Here is a 19,210-nt window from a genome sequence, read left to right as displayed (position 1 = left end):
CCGCCTGCTCTCTGCTGATTTTAGACGGCAACATCACAAGTGGCAAAGGCCCCCTTGTCCCTTTAATTGTTACAACTAATTAAACTGTTATCTGTGGCACGCCCTCCTCGCTCTGAACAACATGTGTTCCTCCGTCCTCATCTGAGAGCTGAAGGGGTCGGAAGTGGCAGGAAACCCCCCACTTCCTCTTTTGAAATGTAATTTGGTTGGTGGAGGACTATTGTGGGGGGGGGGGGGGTCGTCAATGATAGCTGTTCAGATAAGGATGAAGAAGTTATACAGTTAACTCAAGTCGACCACTCCTTTTGACAAGGAATGGGATGTTTTTTTCACGGAAGCTTGTTGGGAAAGGACTTGAATCACTGTCTACAGAATAAGAATGTTGTCTAGGGTTCTAATCGTCTTCTAACAAGGCCCTCTCTCGTGCTCAGCCCTTAGCAAGTTGACCTGTGGCTGAAAAACAAGGCCCTGAAGGATAGGGTTTCAGCTACTGGGCAGATCCCCTGCTCAGTGATCTGTGTCTACTGCAGAGGCCAGGGTTTCCTTTCCTTCACTCCGCTTATACAGGGGTAATGAAAGGGAGTGCTTAAACCTATGTCATGTGGAGAATGCACTGTTACGGACATATCTGTTTGGTCGATAAGGTCAGACGTCTTAAATTCCATGAGCCTAATTGCTAAGTTACTTGCGTATATAAATAGACCTTTCTGCCCTTAAACTGTGTGTTGGTGTATGCATAGGTTTATCGACTTTGTATAGCCTTCACCTCCATAAATATCAACTCGCATCATGGGCCATTGCTTTTTTGCCATGTAGTTCCTCCAGTCCTTTTAAGACCCCTGATTATTTGTTCTTGTCGTGACCTTTGTTTTGTCATTTCAGGTACCTCAACGCCATTCAGACCATGTGCCCACACATTCTGCGTTACCTGACCACAGCTGTCATCACAAACAAAGACGTTCGCAAGCGGCGGCAGGTCCTGAAAGATCTGGTCAAGGTCATACAGCAGGTAAAAAAAATAAAAACATCTGATCACATTCCTTACCCCAATTTCTCTGAACACATGTCCTACTAATTTTCTCTCACTTTCTGGACAGTAAGGTGTTAGCCAACCTTAGTTGTCAGTGTAGGTTTTGGCATTTTGACACAAGATGTCACCAACAATTAGGAAAAGGGGTGGAGATACCTAGTCAGGTGTACAGCTGAATTCCTTCAACTGAAATGTCTTCTGCATTTAACCCAACCCCATTAACCTCTTGCTCCTACCTGACACGCAGGTGTCCCATCTAGAAATCTGGAAATGCAAATGCGCTACGCTAAATGCTAATAGTACTAGTTAAAACTCAAACGTTCATTGAAATACACATGCAGGGTATTGAATTAAAGCTACACTCGTTGTGAATCCAGGCAACAAGTCAGATTTTTAAAATGCTTTTCGGCGAAAGCATGAGAAGCTATTATCTGATAGCAGGGGACGTAAACAAAATAATTAGCATAGTCGTCGCTACACAAACCGCACAAATAAAATATAAAACATTCATTACCTTTGACCATCTTTGTTGGCACTCCTAGATGTCCCATAATCACTATTGGGTCTTTAAAAATAAATAAATCGGTCCATATATAGCCTAGATATCGATCTATGAAGACTGTGATAAACAGAAAAAAATAGCGTCATAGTGTAACGTCATTTTTTTAAATTAAAAAAGTCGACGATAAACTTTCACAAAACACTTCAAAATACTTTTGTAATGCAACTTTAGGTATAAGTACATTTACATTTAAGTCATTTAGCAGACGCTCTTATCCAGAGCGACTTACAAATTGGTGCATTCACCTTATGACATCGAGTGGAACAGTCACTTTACAATAGTGCATCTAAATCTTAAAGGGGGGGGGGTGAGAGGGATTACTTATCCTATCCTAGGTATTCCTTAAAGAGGTGGGGTTTCAGGTGTCTCCGGAAGGTGGTGATTGACTCCGCTGTCCTGGCGTCGTGAGGGAGTTTGTTCCACCATTGGGGGGCCAGAGCAGCGAACAGTTTTGACTGGGCTGAGCGGGAACTGTACTTCCTCAGTGGTAGGGAGGCGAGCAGGCCAGAGGTGGATGAACGCAGTGCCCTTGTTTGGGTTTAGGGCCTGATCAGAGCTTGGAGGTACTGAGGTGCCGTTCCCCTCACAGCTCCGTAGGCAAGCACCATGGTCTTGTAGCGGATGCGAGCTTCAACTGGAAGCCAGTGGAGAGAACGGAGGAGCGGGGTGACGTGAGAGAACTTGGGAAGGTTGAACACCAGACGGGCTGCGGCGTTCTGGATGAGTTGAAGGGGTTTAATGGCACAGGCAGGGAGCCCAGCCAACAGCGAGTTGCAGTAATCCAGACGGGAGATGACAAGTGCCTGGATTAGGACCTGCGCCGCTTCCTGTGTGAGGCAGGGTCGTACTCTGCGGATGTTGTAGAGCATGAACCTACAGGAACGGGCCACCGCCTTGATGTTGGTTGAGAACGACAGGGTGTTGTCCAGGATCACGCCAAGGTTCTTAGCGCTCTGGGAGGAGGACACAATGGAGTTGTCAACCGTGATGGCGAGATCATGGAACGGGCAGTCCTTCCCCGGGAGGAAGAGCAGCTCCGTCTTGCCGAGGTTCAGCTTGAGGTGGTGATCCGTCATCCACACTGATATGTCTGCCAGACATGCAGAGATGCGATTCGCCACCTGGTCATCAGAAGGGGGAAAGGAGAAGATTAATTGTGTGTCGTCTGCATAGCAATGATAGGAGAGACCATGTGAGGTTATGACAGAGCCAAGTGACTTGGTGTATAGCGAGAATAGGAGAGGGCCTAGAACAGAGCCCTGGGGGACACCAGTGGTGAGAGCACGTGGTGAGGAGACAGATTCTCGCCACGCCACCTGGTAGGAGCGACCTGTCAGGTAGGACTCAATCCAAGCGTGGGCCGCGCCGGAGATGCCCAACTCGGAGAGGGTGGAGAGAAGGATCTGATGGTTCACAGTATCGAAGGCAGCCGATAGATCTAGAAGGATGAGAGCAGAGAGAGAGAGTTAGCTTTAGCAGTGCGGAGCGCCTCCGTGATACAGAGGAGAGCAGTCTCAGTTGAATGACTAGTCTTGAAACCTGACTGATTTGGATCAAGAAGGTCATTCAGAGAGATAGCGGGAGAGCTGGCCAAGGACAGCACGTTCAAGAGTTTTGGAGAGAAAAGGAGGGATACTGGTCTAATTGTTGACATCGGAGGGATCGAGTGTAGGTTTTTTCAGAAGGGGTGCAACTCTCGCTCTCTTGAAGACGGAAGGGACGTAGCCAGCGGTCAGGGATGAGTTGATGAGCGGGGTGAGGTAAGGGAGAAGGTCTCCGGAAATGGTCTGGAGAAGAGAGGAGGGGATAGGGTCAAGTGGGCAGGTTGTTGGGCGGCCGGCCGTCACAAGACGCGAGATTTCATCTGGAGAGAGAGGGGAGAAAGAGGTCAGAGCACAGGGTAGGGCAGTGTGAGCAGAACCAGCGGTGTCGTTTGACTTAGCAAACGAGGATCGGATGTCGTCGACCTTCTTTTCAAAATGGTTGACGAAGTCATCTGCAGAGAGGGAGGAAGGGGGGGGAGGATTCAGGAGGGAGGAGAAGGTGGCAAAGAGCTTCCTAGGGTTAGAGGCAGATGCTTGGAATTTAGCGTGGTAGAAAGTGGCTTTAGCAGCAGAGACTGAGGAGGAAAATGTAGAGAGGAGGGAGTGAAAGGATGCCAGGTCCGCAGGGAGGCGAGTTTTCCTCCATTTCCGGTCGGCTGCCCGGAGCCCTGTTCTGTGAGCTCGCAATGAGTCATCGAGCCACGGAGCGGGAGGGGAGGACCGAGCCGGCCTGGAGGATAGGGGACATAGAGAGTCAAAGGATGCAGAGAGGGAGGAGAGGAGGGTTGAGGAGGCAGAATCAGGAGATAGGTTGGAGAAGGTTTGAGCAGAGGGAAGAGATGATAGGATGGAAGAGGAGAGAGTAGCGGGGGAGAGAGACCGAAGGTTGGGACGGCGCGATACCATCCGAGTAGGGGCAGTGTGGGAGGTGTTGGATGAGAGCGAGAGGGAAAAGGATACAAGGTAGTGGTCGGAGACTTGGAGGGGAGTTGCAATGAGGTTAGTGGAAGAACAGCATCTAGTAAAGATGAGGTCGAGCGTATTGCCTGCCTTGTGAGTAGGGGGGGAAGGTGAGAGGGTGAGGTCAAAAGAGGAGAGGAGTGGAAAGGAGGCAGAGAGGAATGAGTCAAAGGTAGACGTGGGGAGGTTAAAGTCGCCCAGAACTGTGAGAGGTGAGCCGTCCTCAGGAAAGGAGCTTATCAAGGCATCAAGCTCATTGATGAACTCTCCGAGGGAACCTGGAGGGCGATAAATGATAAAGATGTTAAGCTTGAAAGGGCTGGTAACTGTGACAGCATGGAATTCAAAGGAGGCGATAGACAGATGGGTAAGGGGAGAAAGCGAGAATGACCACTTGGGAGAGATGAGGATCCCGGTGCCACCACCCCGCTGACCAGAAGCTCTCTGGGTGTGCGAGAACACGTGGGCGGACGAAGAGAGAGCAGTAGGAGTAGCAGTGTTGTCTGTGGTGATCCATGTTTCCGTCAGTGCCAAGAAGTCGAGGGACTGGAGGGAGGCATAGGCTGAGATGAACTCTGCCTTGTTGGCCGCAGATCGGCAGTTCCAGAGGCTACCGGAGACCTGGAACTCCACGTGGGTCGTGCGCGCTGGGACCACCAGATTAGGTTGGCCGCGGCCACACGGTGTGGAGCGTTTGTATGGTCTGTGCAGAGAGGAGAGAACAGGGATAGACAGACACATAGTTGACAGGCTACAGAAGAGGCTACGCTAATGCAAAGGAGATTGGAATGACAAGTGGACTACACGTCTCGAATGTTCAGAAAGTTAAGCTTACGTAGCAAGAATCTTATTGACTAAAATGATACAGTACTGCTGAAGTAGGCTAGCTGGCAGTGGGTGCGTTGTTGACACTACACTAATCAAGTCGTTCCGTTGAGTGTAATAGTTTCGACAGTGCTGCTATTCGGGGGCTAGCTGGCTAGCTAGTAGTGTTGTTTACGTTACGTTGCGTTAAAAGAACGACAATAGCTGGCTAGCTAACCTAGAAAATCGCTCTAGACTACACAATTATCTTTGATACAAAGACTGCTATGTAGCTAGCTATGTAGCTAGCTACGAGCAAACAGATCAAACCGTTATACTGTAATGAAATAAAATGATAATGTGATACTACCTGTGAATGCGACCGGGTTGTTGAGTCTATTCAGAAGACGTTGGCTAGCTGTTGGCTAGCTGTTGGCTAGCTGTTGGCTAGCTGTTGGCTAGCTGTTGGCTAGCTGTTGGCTAGCTGTTGGCTAGCTGTTGGCTAGCTGTTGGCTAGCTGTTGGCTAGCTGTTGGCTAGCTGTTGGCTAGCTGTTGGCTAGCTGTTGGCTAGCTGTTGGCTAGCTGTTGGCTAGCTGTTGGCTAGCTGTTGGCTAGCTGTTGGCTAGCTGTTGGCTAGCTGTTGGCTAGCTGTTGGCTAGCTAGCAGAGTCTCCTACGTTAAGGACGACAAATAGCTGGCTAGCTAACCTACACGTTAATAAGCGATCAAATTGATCACGAGGCGATGTATATTCTATATGGGGTGCGTCTGGAAATGTCTGGGTAAATCTCAACCAAAATATCCGTTCGGAGACCTGAACAAATGGCTTGTCTCTTCTTCGTTTGACCAAGAAACAAAGCCTAGGCAAATGACAAGACTGTTGACATTGTGTGGAAGCTGTAGGTATTGCAACCTCAGCCCCATTTAATGTGGTTCACCTTTATCAATGGGTTGAAGTGGCGGATGGATATTTTCAGTGATCAGATTTTCCTGTGCTTTTCGATGAAACGCACGTTCTGTTATAGTCACAGCCGTGATTTAACCAGTTTTATAAACGTCTGAGTGTTTTCTATCCACACATACTAATCATATGCATATACTATATTCCTGGCATGAGCAGCAGGGCGCTGAAATGTTGCGCTATTTTTAACAGAATGTTCGAAAAAGTAGGGGGTAGGAGTAACAGGTTAAAGTACAGAGGAACCACACATCTATGAGCAATGCAAGGCGTTGGCTGTTAGAGTATACTCTATCAGATCTGGTCCTGGCTAGAGAGGTCTTGAACCCATTACATTTGATAAATGGCAGCAGACTGTCTGATTGTAGAGTACCGATTTCTTCCCCAGCCCAACATCGGTAGCTTCTTCTGAGATCAATGGCTCTGAAAGCTAAATGAGCGCTGTCTCGTGGGCTCTGTGTGATCACTAAAACATGTGCTCGACGCTTGTTCTGTCTTTTGGGTCTTCTTGGGTCTCTCCCCGCTACCATGGTTTGGAACTGTTTAGGGAACTTTTTGAATCTGCTTTTATTCACTGCCTTGTAAAATTCTAGTATTTGGTTAGCCATGTTTCTCCACATTTGACTACTTTATTTTTTAGTAATGGGTTGGAGGCATGTCGCCTTGTCTGTCGAGATAACCTGTGTTATTTCCACTGCTGAAAAATGGAGCTAGCACACACAGGCATGTGCAAATTGTTAGACATGTTTTTTTTTTTTTCCGTTTCCAGGAGTCCTACACCTACAAAGATCCCATCACAGAGTTTGTGGAGTGCCTGTATGTGAACTTTGACTTTGACAGCGCTCAGAAGAAACTGAGGGAGTGTGAGTCGGTAAGTCCCAGCAGACTCTCTCCCCCGCACCCACCCATCAATTTGCAATTGATTGTGAATAATTTCTCCTTTTCAGACCTGTTTTAAAAGTTTAACAGAACTCTGTATTCCTTGCTCTACAGAGGGATTTGGATTAGCCAACCAGCCCTCCCAACGTTCCCTTGTAGCTAGCACAGAAGTAAACACCATTATTAGATCATGCAAGATTGGTCGACCTTTCTCACAGCATTGGACTGGACTACTATTTTTTTTTAAATACATGGGGCCATACATAATGGCCGATGGTGCGAATTGCATTAGGTCACTTGGGTGATACAGAGGTCCTCTGGGAAACCCTATGACTCATTGGTCGGGCCAGATTTTTATGATGGCCTGTAATTGTCCATCAGCCTGGTAGTTAACATTAAAAGCTTCTATAAGCAAAGGTCTTTGCAGGGGCGTTCAGACACTCATTTAAGAGATGTGTGTCATAGATAGCCGCTGGGATAATTTATTTCCATTTTTGGTTTGTAATGGCTTGATGTGTACTGCCATTGAAGTAACTGTAGTGCATCAGCTAAAAATAGAAGCTGCACTTCCAGCAATGCCTTCGTCCATCGCGTCCAAGTTCTCAGTGACAAAACGAGGTAATAACATGCCGTGGAAAAAGATCTGGGTGCGTTGTGAGGATCAGGTGAGGAGTGGCTTATCTGCCCTTGCCTTCCGCACTGCGGGTTATACACTCCATCGGCAGGACAGAACAGCAGCCTCTGGTAAGACACGGGGCGGAGGCTGCATATATATGAAACAGCTGGTGCACGATATCTAAGGAAGTCTCGGTTTTGCTCGCCTGAGGTAGTGTGGTCTACAGCTTATCATGAGATTTTCTATCTACATAGTGTCTGCCTTTTTCGTAGCTGTCTACATACCACCACAGACCGATGCTGGCACTAAACTGGGCTCAATGAGGGGTAGCGCTGCCGCTTTCAAGGGTAGCGTGGCCGCTTTCAAGGAGAGGGACTCTATCCCAGAAGCTTTACCCTCAAGCCATCAAATAGACAAAGCATCAATACAGGACTAAGATCGAATGGTACTACACCGGCTCCAATGCTTGTCGAATGTGGCAGGCTTGAAAACTATTACTGACTACAAAGGGAAGCAAAGCCGAGAGCTGCCCAGTGACACAAGCCGACCAGACGAGCTAAATAACTTGCATGAGATCATCAGCTTTTCCCTACAACTGTGATCATGCCGATGTAAGAGCTTTAAACAGGTAAACATTCACAAGATCGCAGGGCTAGACGGATTATCAGGATGTGTACTACGAGCATACGCTGACCAATTGGCAAGTGTCTTCGCTGACATTTTCAACTTCACCCTGTCAATCTGTAATACCAACATGTTTCAAGCAGACCATCTATAGCCCTGAATTGCTTTGAAAGGCTGGTCATGGCTCAAATCAAAACCATTATCCCAGAAACCCTAGACCCACTCCAATTTGCATACCGCCCAAACAGATCCACAGATGACTCCATCTCTATTGCACTCCACACTGCCCTTTCACACCTGCACGAAAGGAACACCTATGTGTAAATGCTATTCATTGACTACAGCTCAGCATTCAACACCATAGTGCCCTCAAAGCTCATCACTAAAGGACCTTGGGACTAAACCCCTCCCTCTTGAACTGGATCCTGGACTTCCTTATGGGCCATCCCCAGGTGGTAAGGGTAGATATTAACATCAGCCATGCTGATCCTCAACACAGGGGCCCCTCAGGGGTGTGTGCTCAGTCCCCTCCTGTACTCCCTGTTCACTCGTGTCTGCACGACTCCAACACCATCATTAAGTTTTCTGATGACAGAACAGTGGTAGGCCTGATCACCGACAATGATGAGACAGCCCATAGGGAGTTCAGAGCTCTGACCCTGTGGTGCAAGAACATCAACCTCTCCCTCAACTTGACCAAGAGAAATGAGACTACAGGAAAAGAGCACTCCCCCATTCTCATTGACGGGGGTGTAGTGGAGCAGGTTGAGAGCTTCAATTTCCTTGGCGTCCACATCCCCCAACAAACTGGTCCAAGCACACCAAGAGTTGTGAAGAGGGCACGACAAAACCTATTCCCCCTCATGTGACTGATTTGGCATGGATCCTCAAACGGTTCTACAGCTGCACCATTGAGAGCATCTGGTTGCATCACTGCCTGGTATGGCAACTGCTCGGCCTCCGACCGCAAGGCACTACAGGGGGTAGTGTGTATCGCCCAGTACATCACTGGGGCCAGGCTTCCTGCCCTCCAAGGCCTTCAGTTGAAGTCGGAAGGTGACATACACTTAGGTTGGAGTTTTTCAACCACTACACAGATTTCTTGTTAACAAACTAGTTTTGGCAAGTCTTTTAGGACATCTACTTTGTGCATGACACAAGTAATTTTTTCCAACAATTGTTTAGACAGATTATTTCACTTATAATTCCATGTATCACAATTCCAGGGTGTCAGAAGTTTACATACACTAAGTTGACTGTGCCTTTAACCTCTTAGTCCGCCCCATCCCGGATCCTCAAGCTCATTACCATAACACAAAATTAGCGATTTCTGAAAATTGCAAATTGAATGAAATAAATATGCCTATCCTCAAGCTTATCCTTTTCTTAACAATCCTGTCGTCTCAGATTTTCAAAATATGCTTTAGAACCAGAGAAAATCAATAATTTGTGTAAGAGTGGTGATAGCTAGCTTAGCATTTAGCGTTAGCATTTAGCACGCAACATTCACAAAAACCAGCAAAGGGATCAAATAAAATAATTTACCTTTGAAGAACTTCAGATTTTTCAATGAGGAGACTCTCAGTTACATAGCAGATGTCCAGTTTTTCCTGAAAGATGCTTGTGTAGGACACAACGTTCCGTTTTGTTACTATGCATTTGGCTACCGAAACTAACCGAAAATTCAGTCACCTAAACGTCAAACTTTTTTCCGAATTAACTCCATAATATCGACTGAAACATGGAAAACGTTGTTTGAATCAATCCTCAAGGTGTTTTGTCATATATCTCTTCATTGAAATCCCTTCCCTGGAAGCGTGCATTCTTCTCTGATTCGGATGGAAAAATACTGGTACCTGACTTTTGCGCACCAATTTCCACGCAGACACCGTGCGGGACACTTGGTAATTGTAGGCTCTTATGGTCAATCTTCCAATGATATGCCTACAAATACGTCACAATGCTGCAGACACCTGGGGGAAACGATAGGAAGTGTCCGTTCATTCCTGTCGCATTCACAGCCATATATAAGGAGATCATGGAAAACGTGCCTCCAGAAATCCTGTTGATTTCCTGGTCACTCAAACATCTTGGTTTTGCCTGTAGATTCTGTTCTATGGCACTCACAGTGAAAATCTTTACAGTTCTGGAAACGTCAGAGTGTCTTCTTTCCAAAACTATCAATTCCAAGCATAGTCGAGCATCTTTTCGTGACAAAATATTGCGCTTAAAACGGGCATGTCTTTTTATCCAAAACTGAAATACTGCCCCTAGAGTCTTAACAGGTTAAACAGCTTGGATGTCATGGCTTTAGAAGCTTCTGATAGGCTAATTGACATAATTTGAGTCAATTGGAGGTATACCTGTGGATGTATTTCAAGGCCTACCTTCAAACTCAGTGCCTCTTTGCTTGACATCATGGGAAAATCAAAAGAAGTCAAGCCAAGACCTCAGAAAAACCATTGTCGAAGCAATTTCCAAACGCCTGAAGGTACCACGTTGATCTGTACAAACAATGGCATGCGAATATAAATACCATGGGACCATGCAGCCATCATACAGCTCAGGAAGGAGATGTGTTCTGTCTCCTAGAAATTAATGTACTTTGGTGTGAAAAGTGCAAATCAATCCCAGAACAGCAAAGGACCTTGTGGTGATGCTGGAGGAAGCCGGTACAAAAGTAACTATATCCAGTATTATATCGACATAACCTGAAAGGCCACTCAGCAAGGAAGAAGCCACTGCTCCAAATCCTCCATTAAAAAAGCCAGACTACGGTTTGCAACTGCACATGGGGACAAAGATCGTAGATTTGGGAGAAATGTCCTCTGGTCTGATGAAACAAAAATAGAACTGTTTAGCCATAACAACCATGGTTATGTTTGGAGGTAAGGGGGAGGCTTGCAAGCCGAGGAATACCATGACGCACGAGGGTGCTTTGCTGCAGGAGGGATTGGTGCACTTTACAAAATAGATGGCATCATGAGAGGGAAAGTTATGTGGATATATTGAAGCAACCTCTCAAGACATCAGTCGGGAAGTTACAGCTTGGTCGCAAATGGGTCATCCAAATGGACAATGACCCCAAGCATACTTCCAAAGTTGTGGCAAAATGGCTTAAGGAGAACAAAGTCAAGGTATTGGAGTGGCCATCACAAAGCCTTGACCTCAATCCTATAGAAAATTTGTTGGCAGAACTGAAAAAGCATGTACGAGCAAGGAGGCCTACAAACCTGACTCAGTTACACCAGCTCTGTCGGGAGGAATGGGCCAAAATTGACAATTGTTGTGGGAAGCTTGTGGAAGAATACCCAAGTCTAGGTCAAAGAGTCTCCTAAAATAGCTTCTACCCCCAAGCCATGAGAATCCTGAGCAGCTAATCAAATGGCTACCCAGACTATTGTCTTTGCCCCCCCTTATCTAAACATTGCCACTGAAATAACTCTACCTCCATGTACATATTACCTCTCCACTGTTGCCCCCGCACATTGACATTGACTCTGTACCGGCACCCCCTGGTATATACAGTGCCTTGCGAAAGTATTCGGCCAACTTAAAAATTTTGTTTAGATTCAACAAGTGGGACACAATCATGAAGTGGAATGACATTTATTGGATATTTCAAACTTTTTTTAACAAATCAAAAACGGAAAAATTGGGCGTGCAAAATTATTCAGCCCCTTTACTTTCAGTGCAGCAAACTCTCTCCAGAAGTTCAGTGAGGATCTCTGAATGATCCAATGTTGACCTAAATGACTAATGATGCTAAATACAATCCACCTCTGTGTAATCAAGTCTCCGTATAAATGCACCTGCACTGTGATAGTCTCAGAGGTCCGTTAAAAGTGCAGAGAGCATCATGAAGAACAAGGAACACACCAGGCGGGTCCGAGATACTGTTGTGAAGAAGTTTAAAGACTGATTTGGATACAAACAGATTTCCCAAGCATCCCAAGGAGCACTGTGCAGGCGATAATATTGAAATGGAAGGAGTATCAGACCACTGCAAATCTACCAAGACCTGGTCGTCCCTCTAAACTTTCAGCTCATACAAGGAGAAGACTAATCAGACATGCAGCCAAGAGGCCCATGATCACTCTGGATGAACTGCAGAGATCTACAGCTGAGGTGGGAGACTCTGTCCATAGGACAGCAATCAGTCGTATATTGCACATCTGGCATTTATGGAAGAGTGGCAAGAAGGCCATTTCTTAAAGGTATCCATAAAAAGTGTCGTTTAAAGTTTGCCACAAGCCACCTGGGAGACACACCAAACATTTATTTTATTTCACCTTTATTTAACCAGGTAGGCTAGTTGAGAATAAGTTCTCATTTGCAACTGCGACCTGGCCAAGATAAAGCATAGCAGTGTGAACAGACAACAACACAGAGTTACACATGGAGTAAACAATTAACAAGTCAATAACACAGTAGAAAAAAGGGGAGTCTATATACAGTGTGTGCAAAAGGCATGAGGTAGGCGAATAATTACAATATTGAAGATTAACACTGGAGTGATAAATGATCAGATCATGTACAGGTAGAGATATTTGTGTGCAAAAGAGCAGAAAAGTAAATAAATAAAAACTGTGGGGATGAGGTAGGTGAAAATGGGTGGGCTATTTACCAATAGATTATGTACAGCTGCAGCGATCGGTTAGCTGCTCAGATAGCTGATGTTTGAAGTTGGTGAGGGAGATAAGTCTCCAACTTCAGCGGTTTTTTTTTTTTTTTTTTGCGCAATTCGTTCCAGTCACAGGCAGCAGAGTACTGGAACGAAAGGCGGCCGAATGAGGTGTTGGCTTTAGGGATGATCAGTGAGATACACCTGCTGGAGCGCGTGCTACGGATGGTTGTTGCCATCGTGACCAATGAACTGGGATAAGGCGGAGCTTTACCTAGCATGGCCTTGTAGATGACCTGGAGCCAGTGGGTCTGGCGACGAATATGTAGCGAGGGCCAGCCCACTAGAGCATACAAGTCGCAGTGGTGGGTAGTATAAGGTGCTTTAGTGACGAAACGGATGGCACTGTGATAAACTGCATCCAGTTTGCCGAGTAGAGTGTTGGAAGCGATTTTGTAGATGACATCGCCGAAGTCGAGGATCGGTAGGATAGTCAGTTTTACTAGGGTAAGCATGGCAGCGTGAGTGAAGGAGGCTTTGTTGCGGAATAGAAAGCCGACTTGATTTGATTTTCGATTGGAGATGTTTGATATCGGTCTGGAAGGAGAGTTTGCAGTCTAGCCAGACACCTAGGTACTTATAGGTGTCCACATATTCAAGGTCGGAACCATCCAGTGTGGTGATGCTAGTCGGGCATGCGGGTGCAGGCAGCGATCGGTTGAAAAGCATGCATTTGATTTTACTAGCGTTTAAGAGCAGTTGGAGGCCACGGAAGGAGTGTTGTATGGCATTGAAGCTCATTTGGAGGTTAGATAGCACAGTGTCCAATGACGGGCCAAAAGTATATAGAATGGTGTCGTCTGCGTTGAGGTGGATCAGGGAATCGCCCGCAGCAAGAGCAACGTCGTTTATATATACAGAAAAGAGTCGGCCCGAGAATTGAACCCTGTGGCACCCCATAGAGACTGTCAGAGGACCGGACAGCATGCCCTCCGATTTGACACACTGAACTCTGTCTGCAAAGTAATTGTGGAAGATGTGTGGAAGAAGGTGCTCTGGTCAGATGAAACCAAAATTGAACTTTTTGGCAACAATGCAAAACGTTATGTTTGGCGTAAAAGCAACACAGATCATCACCCTGAACACACCATCCCCACTGTCAAACATGGTGGTGGCAGCATCATGGTTTGGGCCTGCTTTTCTTCGGCAGGGACAGGGAAGATGGTTAAAATTGATGGGAATATGGATGGAGCCAAATACAGGACCATTCAGGAAGAAAACCTGATGGAGTCTGCAAAAGACCTGAGACTGGGACGGAGATTTGTCTTCCAACAAGACAATGATCCAAAACATAAAGCAAAATCTACAATGGAATGGCCAAGTCAAAGTCCTTGCAAGGAGGAATGGGAAAAAAATTCAGTCTCTCGATTTGCAAAACTGATAGACATACCCCAAGCGACATACAGCTGTAATCGCAGCAAAAGGTGGCGCTACAAAGTATTAACTTAAGGGGGGCTGAATAATTTTGCACGCTCAATTTTTCAGTTTTTGATTTGTTAAAAAAGTTTGAAATATCCAATAAATGTCATTCCACTTCATAATTGTGTCCCACTTGTAGTTGATTCTTCACAAAAAAATACAGTTTTATATCTTTATGTTTGAAGCCTGAAATGTGGGATAAGGTCGCAAAGTTCAAGGGGGCCAAATACTTTCGTAGCCCCACTATTATTTACTGCTGCTCTTTAATTAGTTGTTCTTTTTTGGTGATATTTTCTTAACTGCTTTGTTGGTTAAGGGCTTGTAAGTATGCATTTCACTTTAAGGTCAACACCTGTTTGGCGCGTGTCACAAAAAATTGTATTTGACGCCAGCTGTTCGTCAGAAGTATTGGCTCGTGGTGGACTGCGAAGCTGACGTTTTCAAAACGTACAAAAAATGGCTCTCTGGCTTACTCCAACCCACCACTTTGTGATAGGTCAAATTAAATGGTGGGCGGGTTACTGGTGGTTGCTGCCTTGGCTGCTTTTAGCAGAACTCTTCACTAGTGCAGACTAGTAGGTAGTGGGCTTATTTCATCTCTACATACCAATCTCTGGTGTATGATCACACACACACAGTTTCTGTAAGGATTTATTGCTTTCTTTCATGTTACTGTAGCTGGTTATTTGCCACTAGGTATAGCTAGCTAGAAATGAACTGGATATAAGTTAGCTGCTGACCAGACCGCGTGTGCCATCACGCACATGTTGATAAAAAGGGTAAATGGAGTTTGTTTCTAGTCATCTCTCCTCCTTCAGGGTTCTTTGGATGTTATATGGCGGTTGGCAACTGACTTTGAATAACATGTATGTGTACATTTATTTTGCAGCGCATGCGATTCGAGCGGTGTGGTCAGCATGTCAGCTTAACCAAACAAGTCTGGTCGCTTAAGTTGATTTTGTTTATTTCAAGAAATTATTAAATACCATGTAGGTGAAAAGTTGGCTGGCTAGTAGTGCTGTCAACTCTCTCACCAACGGAAATTAATGCATAACACCAATTGTTCAAAACCCCATCTACTGTATTGGAGTGTCCCAGACACAAACTAAACTTTGAAGCTCTGTCTGTGCATATACTGGAAATAATATAAAAGCAACAAAGTTACATTCCATACAAGGAAATTGAAATCCATTCATTGGTGGGCCTGGGAAGGCATAAGCCCACCCACTTGCCCAGCCAATCAGAATGTGTTTTTCCACACAGAAGGGCTTTATTACAGACAGACACTCCAGTTTCATCAGCTGTCTGGGTGACCAGTCTTAGACAATCCCACAGGTGGAGAAACCAGAAGTGGAGGTCCTGGGCTTGTGTGGTCTGCAGTTGTGAGGCTGGTTGGAGGGGCTTATGGTAGAGAAATGGACATTACATTCTCTGGCAACAGCTCTGGTGGACATTTCTGCAATCGGCATGCCAAGTGCGCACTTCCTCAACTTGAGACGTGCAGTTGTCTCAACACCCCAGATATCTTAGTGGCTTTTTATTGTCCCCAGGACAAAGTGCACCTGTGTAATGATCATGCTGTTTAGTCATCTTCTTGAAATGCCACACCTGTCAGTTGGATGGATTATCTTGGCAAAAGTGAAATGTTCACTAACAGGGATATAAACAAATGTGTGCACATAATTTGAGAAGCTTTTGTTGTGTGGAACATTTCTGGAAACTTTTTTTCACCTTATGAAACAGGACATGTTACACGTTGCATTTTCTTTCTGTTAAGTTTAATTTGATTTGCAGTAAGGCTGTTTAATTTGTGCTAACTAGCCACAGACTTGAATGGAATTGAAGCCCACATTAAGAGTAGATTAGTTCTGCAAAATACTGTGATGTACAAGGGCAGGCTCTTTGGCAAGAGTAATTACTTCTTTAGTACATGTGGATGGCAAGGTTGAAACGCTCTACTTAATCTGTTCCCACCATGGCTGATTTTTAAGACCTTTGGCTCAAATAATTTCACTTTTATTTAACGTACGTTGTAGAACGCCAACAGAAAGATGTATCTACCCTTGCATCTACAGAAGGCTTCAGTTGTAGTGAAAGCAATTTTAGAAAGGATGCAGTTTGTAGACAAAAGGCTGTATGCATTGGAGTCTCTCCTTTTGTAGCAAAACTCGACTACTATAAGTGTCCATGCTAACGCTTGAAGATATTACATTTAGTCATCTTCAGGATTGGTGGGTCCCCTGTGGGACAGTTAAGCTAACATAGGGAAATGCGATTTAGCATGAGGTTGTAAGTAACAAGAGAATTTTCCAGAACGTAGATATATCTGATATTGGCAGAAAGCTTAAATTCTTGTTAATCTAACTGAACTGTCCAATTTACAGTAGCTATTACAGTGAAGGAATACCATGATATTGTTTGAAAAGGGTGCACAGTTTTGAGCAAAGTTATTTAATAAACAAATTAGGCAATCTTGATACATTTTGAACAAAAATGCAATGGTTCATTAGATCAGTCTGAAACGTTGCACATACACTGCTGACATCTAGTGGCCAACATTTAAATTGCACCTGGGCTGGAATAATACATTATGGCATTTCTGTTTTCATTTCAAAGATAATGGTACCAGATCTAATGTGTTTATTTTCCTACATTCCTTTCACATTTCCACAGATTTCAGTGTTTCCTTTCAAATGGTACCAAGAAAATGCATATCCTTGCTTCAGAGCCTGAGATAAAGGCAGTTAGATTTGGGTATGATATTTTAGGTCAAAACATTTTTTTTAAAGGTGCTGATCCTTAAGATATGATTTGTTCTTAGCTAGACGAAACTGAGTTGGACAACTGGCCAAATAAGGAAAAGGCATCCATGGTTATTTGAATCAGAAGCTAGCTGCCCTTTCAGGGAATATCTGGGAGTAGTTCTGTCAAAAATCACTCCGTTCAGAGTCATCAAGAGTTTAGGTGGAAGACATCCACTCAGCTTGAAATGCTGTAAAATAACACTAGTATGAACTAGTAATACAACGTTGGTATTACGATTTTCTAGGTTTGAGTGTTGACAATGTCCCTGTGAACATATTTACAACTTGTGGTGTGTTTCATCTACTTTTAATATTGGTCAGATGTTTGTAATTGTACCTACATTTGTCATCAGTCATTTAGGGTAACTTGTGGTTCTTTAATTTACTGAAGAGGGGCTGGACAGGTTCTGGAGACCCAATCACTGGACAGGAATCGGGTTTAGAGACTAACCAGGTGTGCTAATTGGTGCAGTGCCCTGGGTATATTCTCTGAAACTCAATCTCCCAGCTTCATTCTTTGCATACATGAGTATAATTGAGATTTCCCAAATGATTTGATAATTTGGACCTGCTGAGAAATAAAAGGCTGAACTTTGGGCTATTTGGCCCCCTTCATCTTTTCTTCTTGACAATAAACGCTCTGAATGAAAAACATCTGGCCTGATCAAATGGTTCTCACAGAAGTAAATCATGTCAGCGGTTTACTGAAGCTCCCATTTTATCCTAATCTATTTTTAAGCTAATATAAAGAGCCTCTAGCTCCCCCAGTCTTTCTTAACGAATGAGGAACCTAGAACTAAACTCATTTGTACAGATTCATTTTTTTTTATTTGGAAGTTTTTATTTGCCAAATCTGTCCTCAGACACAAAGTATCCAAAGCACTTCCTCCAAAACTAATCTTTCCTGTGCAAATGCCTCAGGGGGCGGCAGCAATCCCTAAATGTCATGCTACCAACAATATTGCATTTCAGAAAATACCTTATGCGCTCTCAATCACCAAGCTTGTTGAACACGCGTGCACTTTTGAAGAGCCCTGTAGGTTGGTTTCGACTTCCCTGCTTGGGGTCTTGTTTAGAGAGACTCCATGTGGTTGGAGCAGATGCTGCTCCGTGTTCCTACTCAGGTTGGGGACCAGTTCTCCTCTGTGCTTTAGCATCATTGTCTTGGGAGTCTTGTCCTGTTATTCTTCTCAGAGCAGGCCCAGCACACACATACCGTACTCTTTTCGCACATGAGTTCCAAATATCTCCAATGGTCGCCCTGTTTTTTTTTTAAATATTTTTTTAATTTGTTATGCGCATGTCAATGCACTCACTGTACCAAAGTGTGATGTCTTATGCAACAGGACAGTTAACCTGCGCTGCCTACTAATTATCTATAGGCTGTGTTTCAACTTGTCAACTTCAAATTATTTTTGAACAGTTTGACTTGAAGTGTGTTAATGAATTCACACAAGTAGCCCATTTCACTGTTACAATTTGTTTGAGGCTTTACTGAGCCAGACAACTTCTCTTAGAGTCCAAGCACTTCCCCAGTATTTCCCCAGATCAAGTATGAAGACATTGCGCATCTCTAGTTAGAACAGGCCTTGCACGGCCTCCCGAGTAGCGCAGTGCTTGAGTCATCACTACAGACCCAGGTTCAATTCCAGGCAGTATCAGCCGGGCTGTGACTGGGAGACCCATGAGGTGGTGCACAATTGGCCCTGCATTGTTTGGCTAGGGTTTGGCCCGGCCGGATTGTCCTTGTCCAATCGCGTCCTGGCCCATTCTTGTGGAGGACAGGGCGCCTGCAAGATGACATGGTTGCCAGCTTGAAAGCGTTTCCCCCTACACATTGGTGCGGCTGGGTCAAGCGAGAAGTTTGTCAAGAAGCACTGTGGCTTTGCAGTGTCGTGTTTTGGAGGACGCATGGCTTTCGACCTTTGTCTGTAGGGGAGTTGCAGTTATGGGACAAGACGAACTACCAGTTGGGGTAAAAGGGGTAAAGAAACAGGCCAAACTTTCCCCGTGGCACACTTTCTGGCTGGCCCATGAATTGCCTTATTTGTTTTCCTTACAAATAATAATAATTTGGACATGTGCATTATCATAGTGCCTTATTTTCTGTATATCGTGTTGGTGTTTCTTCTAGCATACTGTTTTGTATGGAGTCTAATGTGTTTCCTGTTTTGTTCACATTTTTCATGTACTGGTGACAAATCATGCATTCCGTTTCTTGCAGAACACATTTTCCCAGTCGGAGAGACTGTTTTATATTTGACATCAAAGTATTTAGCTGCTGTTAGCTAGCTGACACGCATCTAATTTCCAAGCCATATTACA

At 44.9% G+C, this 19,210-nt stretch overlaps 1 protein-coding gene across 1 annotated transcript in view; it reads left to right on the top strand.

The window, feature by feature from the left end:
* The window catches only part of LOC124005436 (eukaryotic translation initiation factor 3 subunit E), a 50,896-nt gene that overhangs the window by 22,071 nt on the left and 9,615 nt on the right, over positions 1–19,210 (top strand). The window contains exons 8-9 of the mRNA XM_046314703.1: positions 883–1,009; positions 6,629–6,730. Of these exons, the coding sequence (XP_046170659.1) occupies positions 883–1,009; positions 6,629–6,730 (229 nt within the window). The remainder of the gene's footprint in view (positions 1–882; positions 1,010–6,628; positions 6,731–19,210) is intronic.

The sequence above is a fragment of the Oncorhynchus gorbuscha genome, linkage group LG19, assembly GCF_021184085.1.
Source record: "Oncorhynchus gorbuscha isolate QuinsamMale2020 ecotype Even-year linkage group LG19, OgorEven_v1.0, whole genome shotgun sequence".
Lineage (NCBI taxonomy): Eukaryota > Metazoa > Chordata > Actinopteri > Salmoniformes > Salmonidae > Oncorhynchus > Oncorhynchus gorbuscha.
This window is presented reverse-complemented; position numbering and strand designations above follow the sequence as displayed.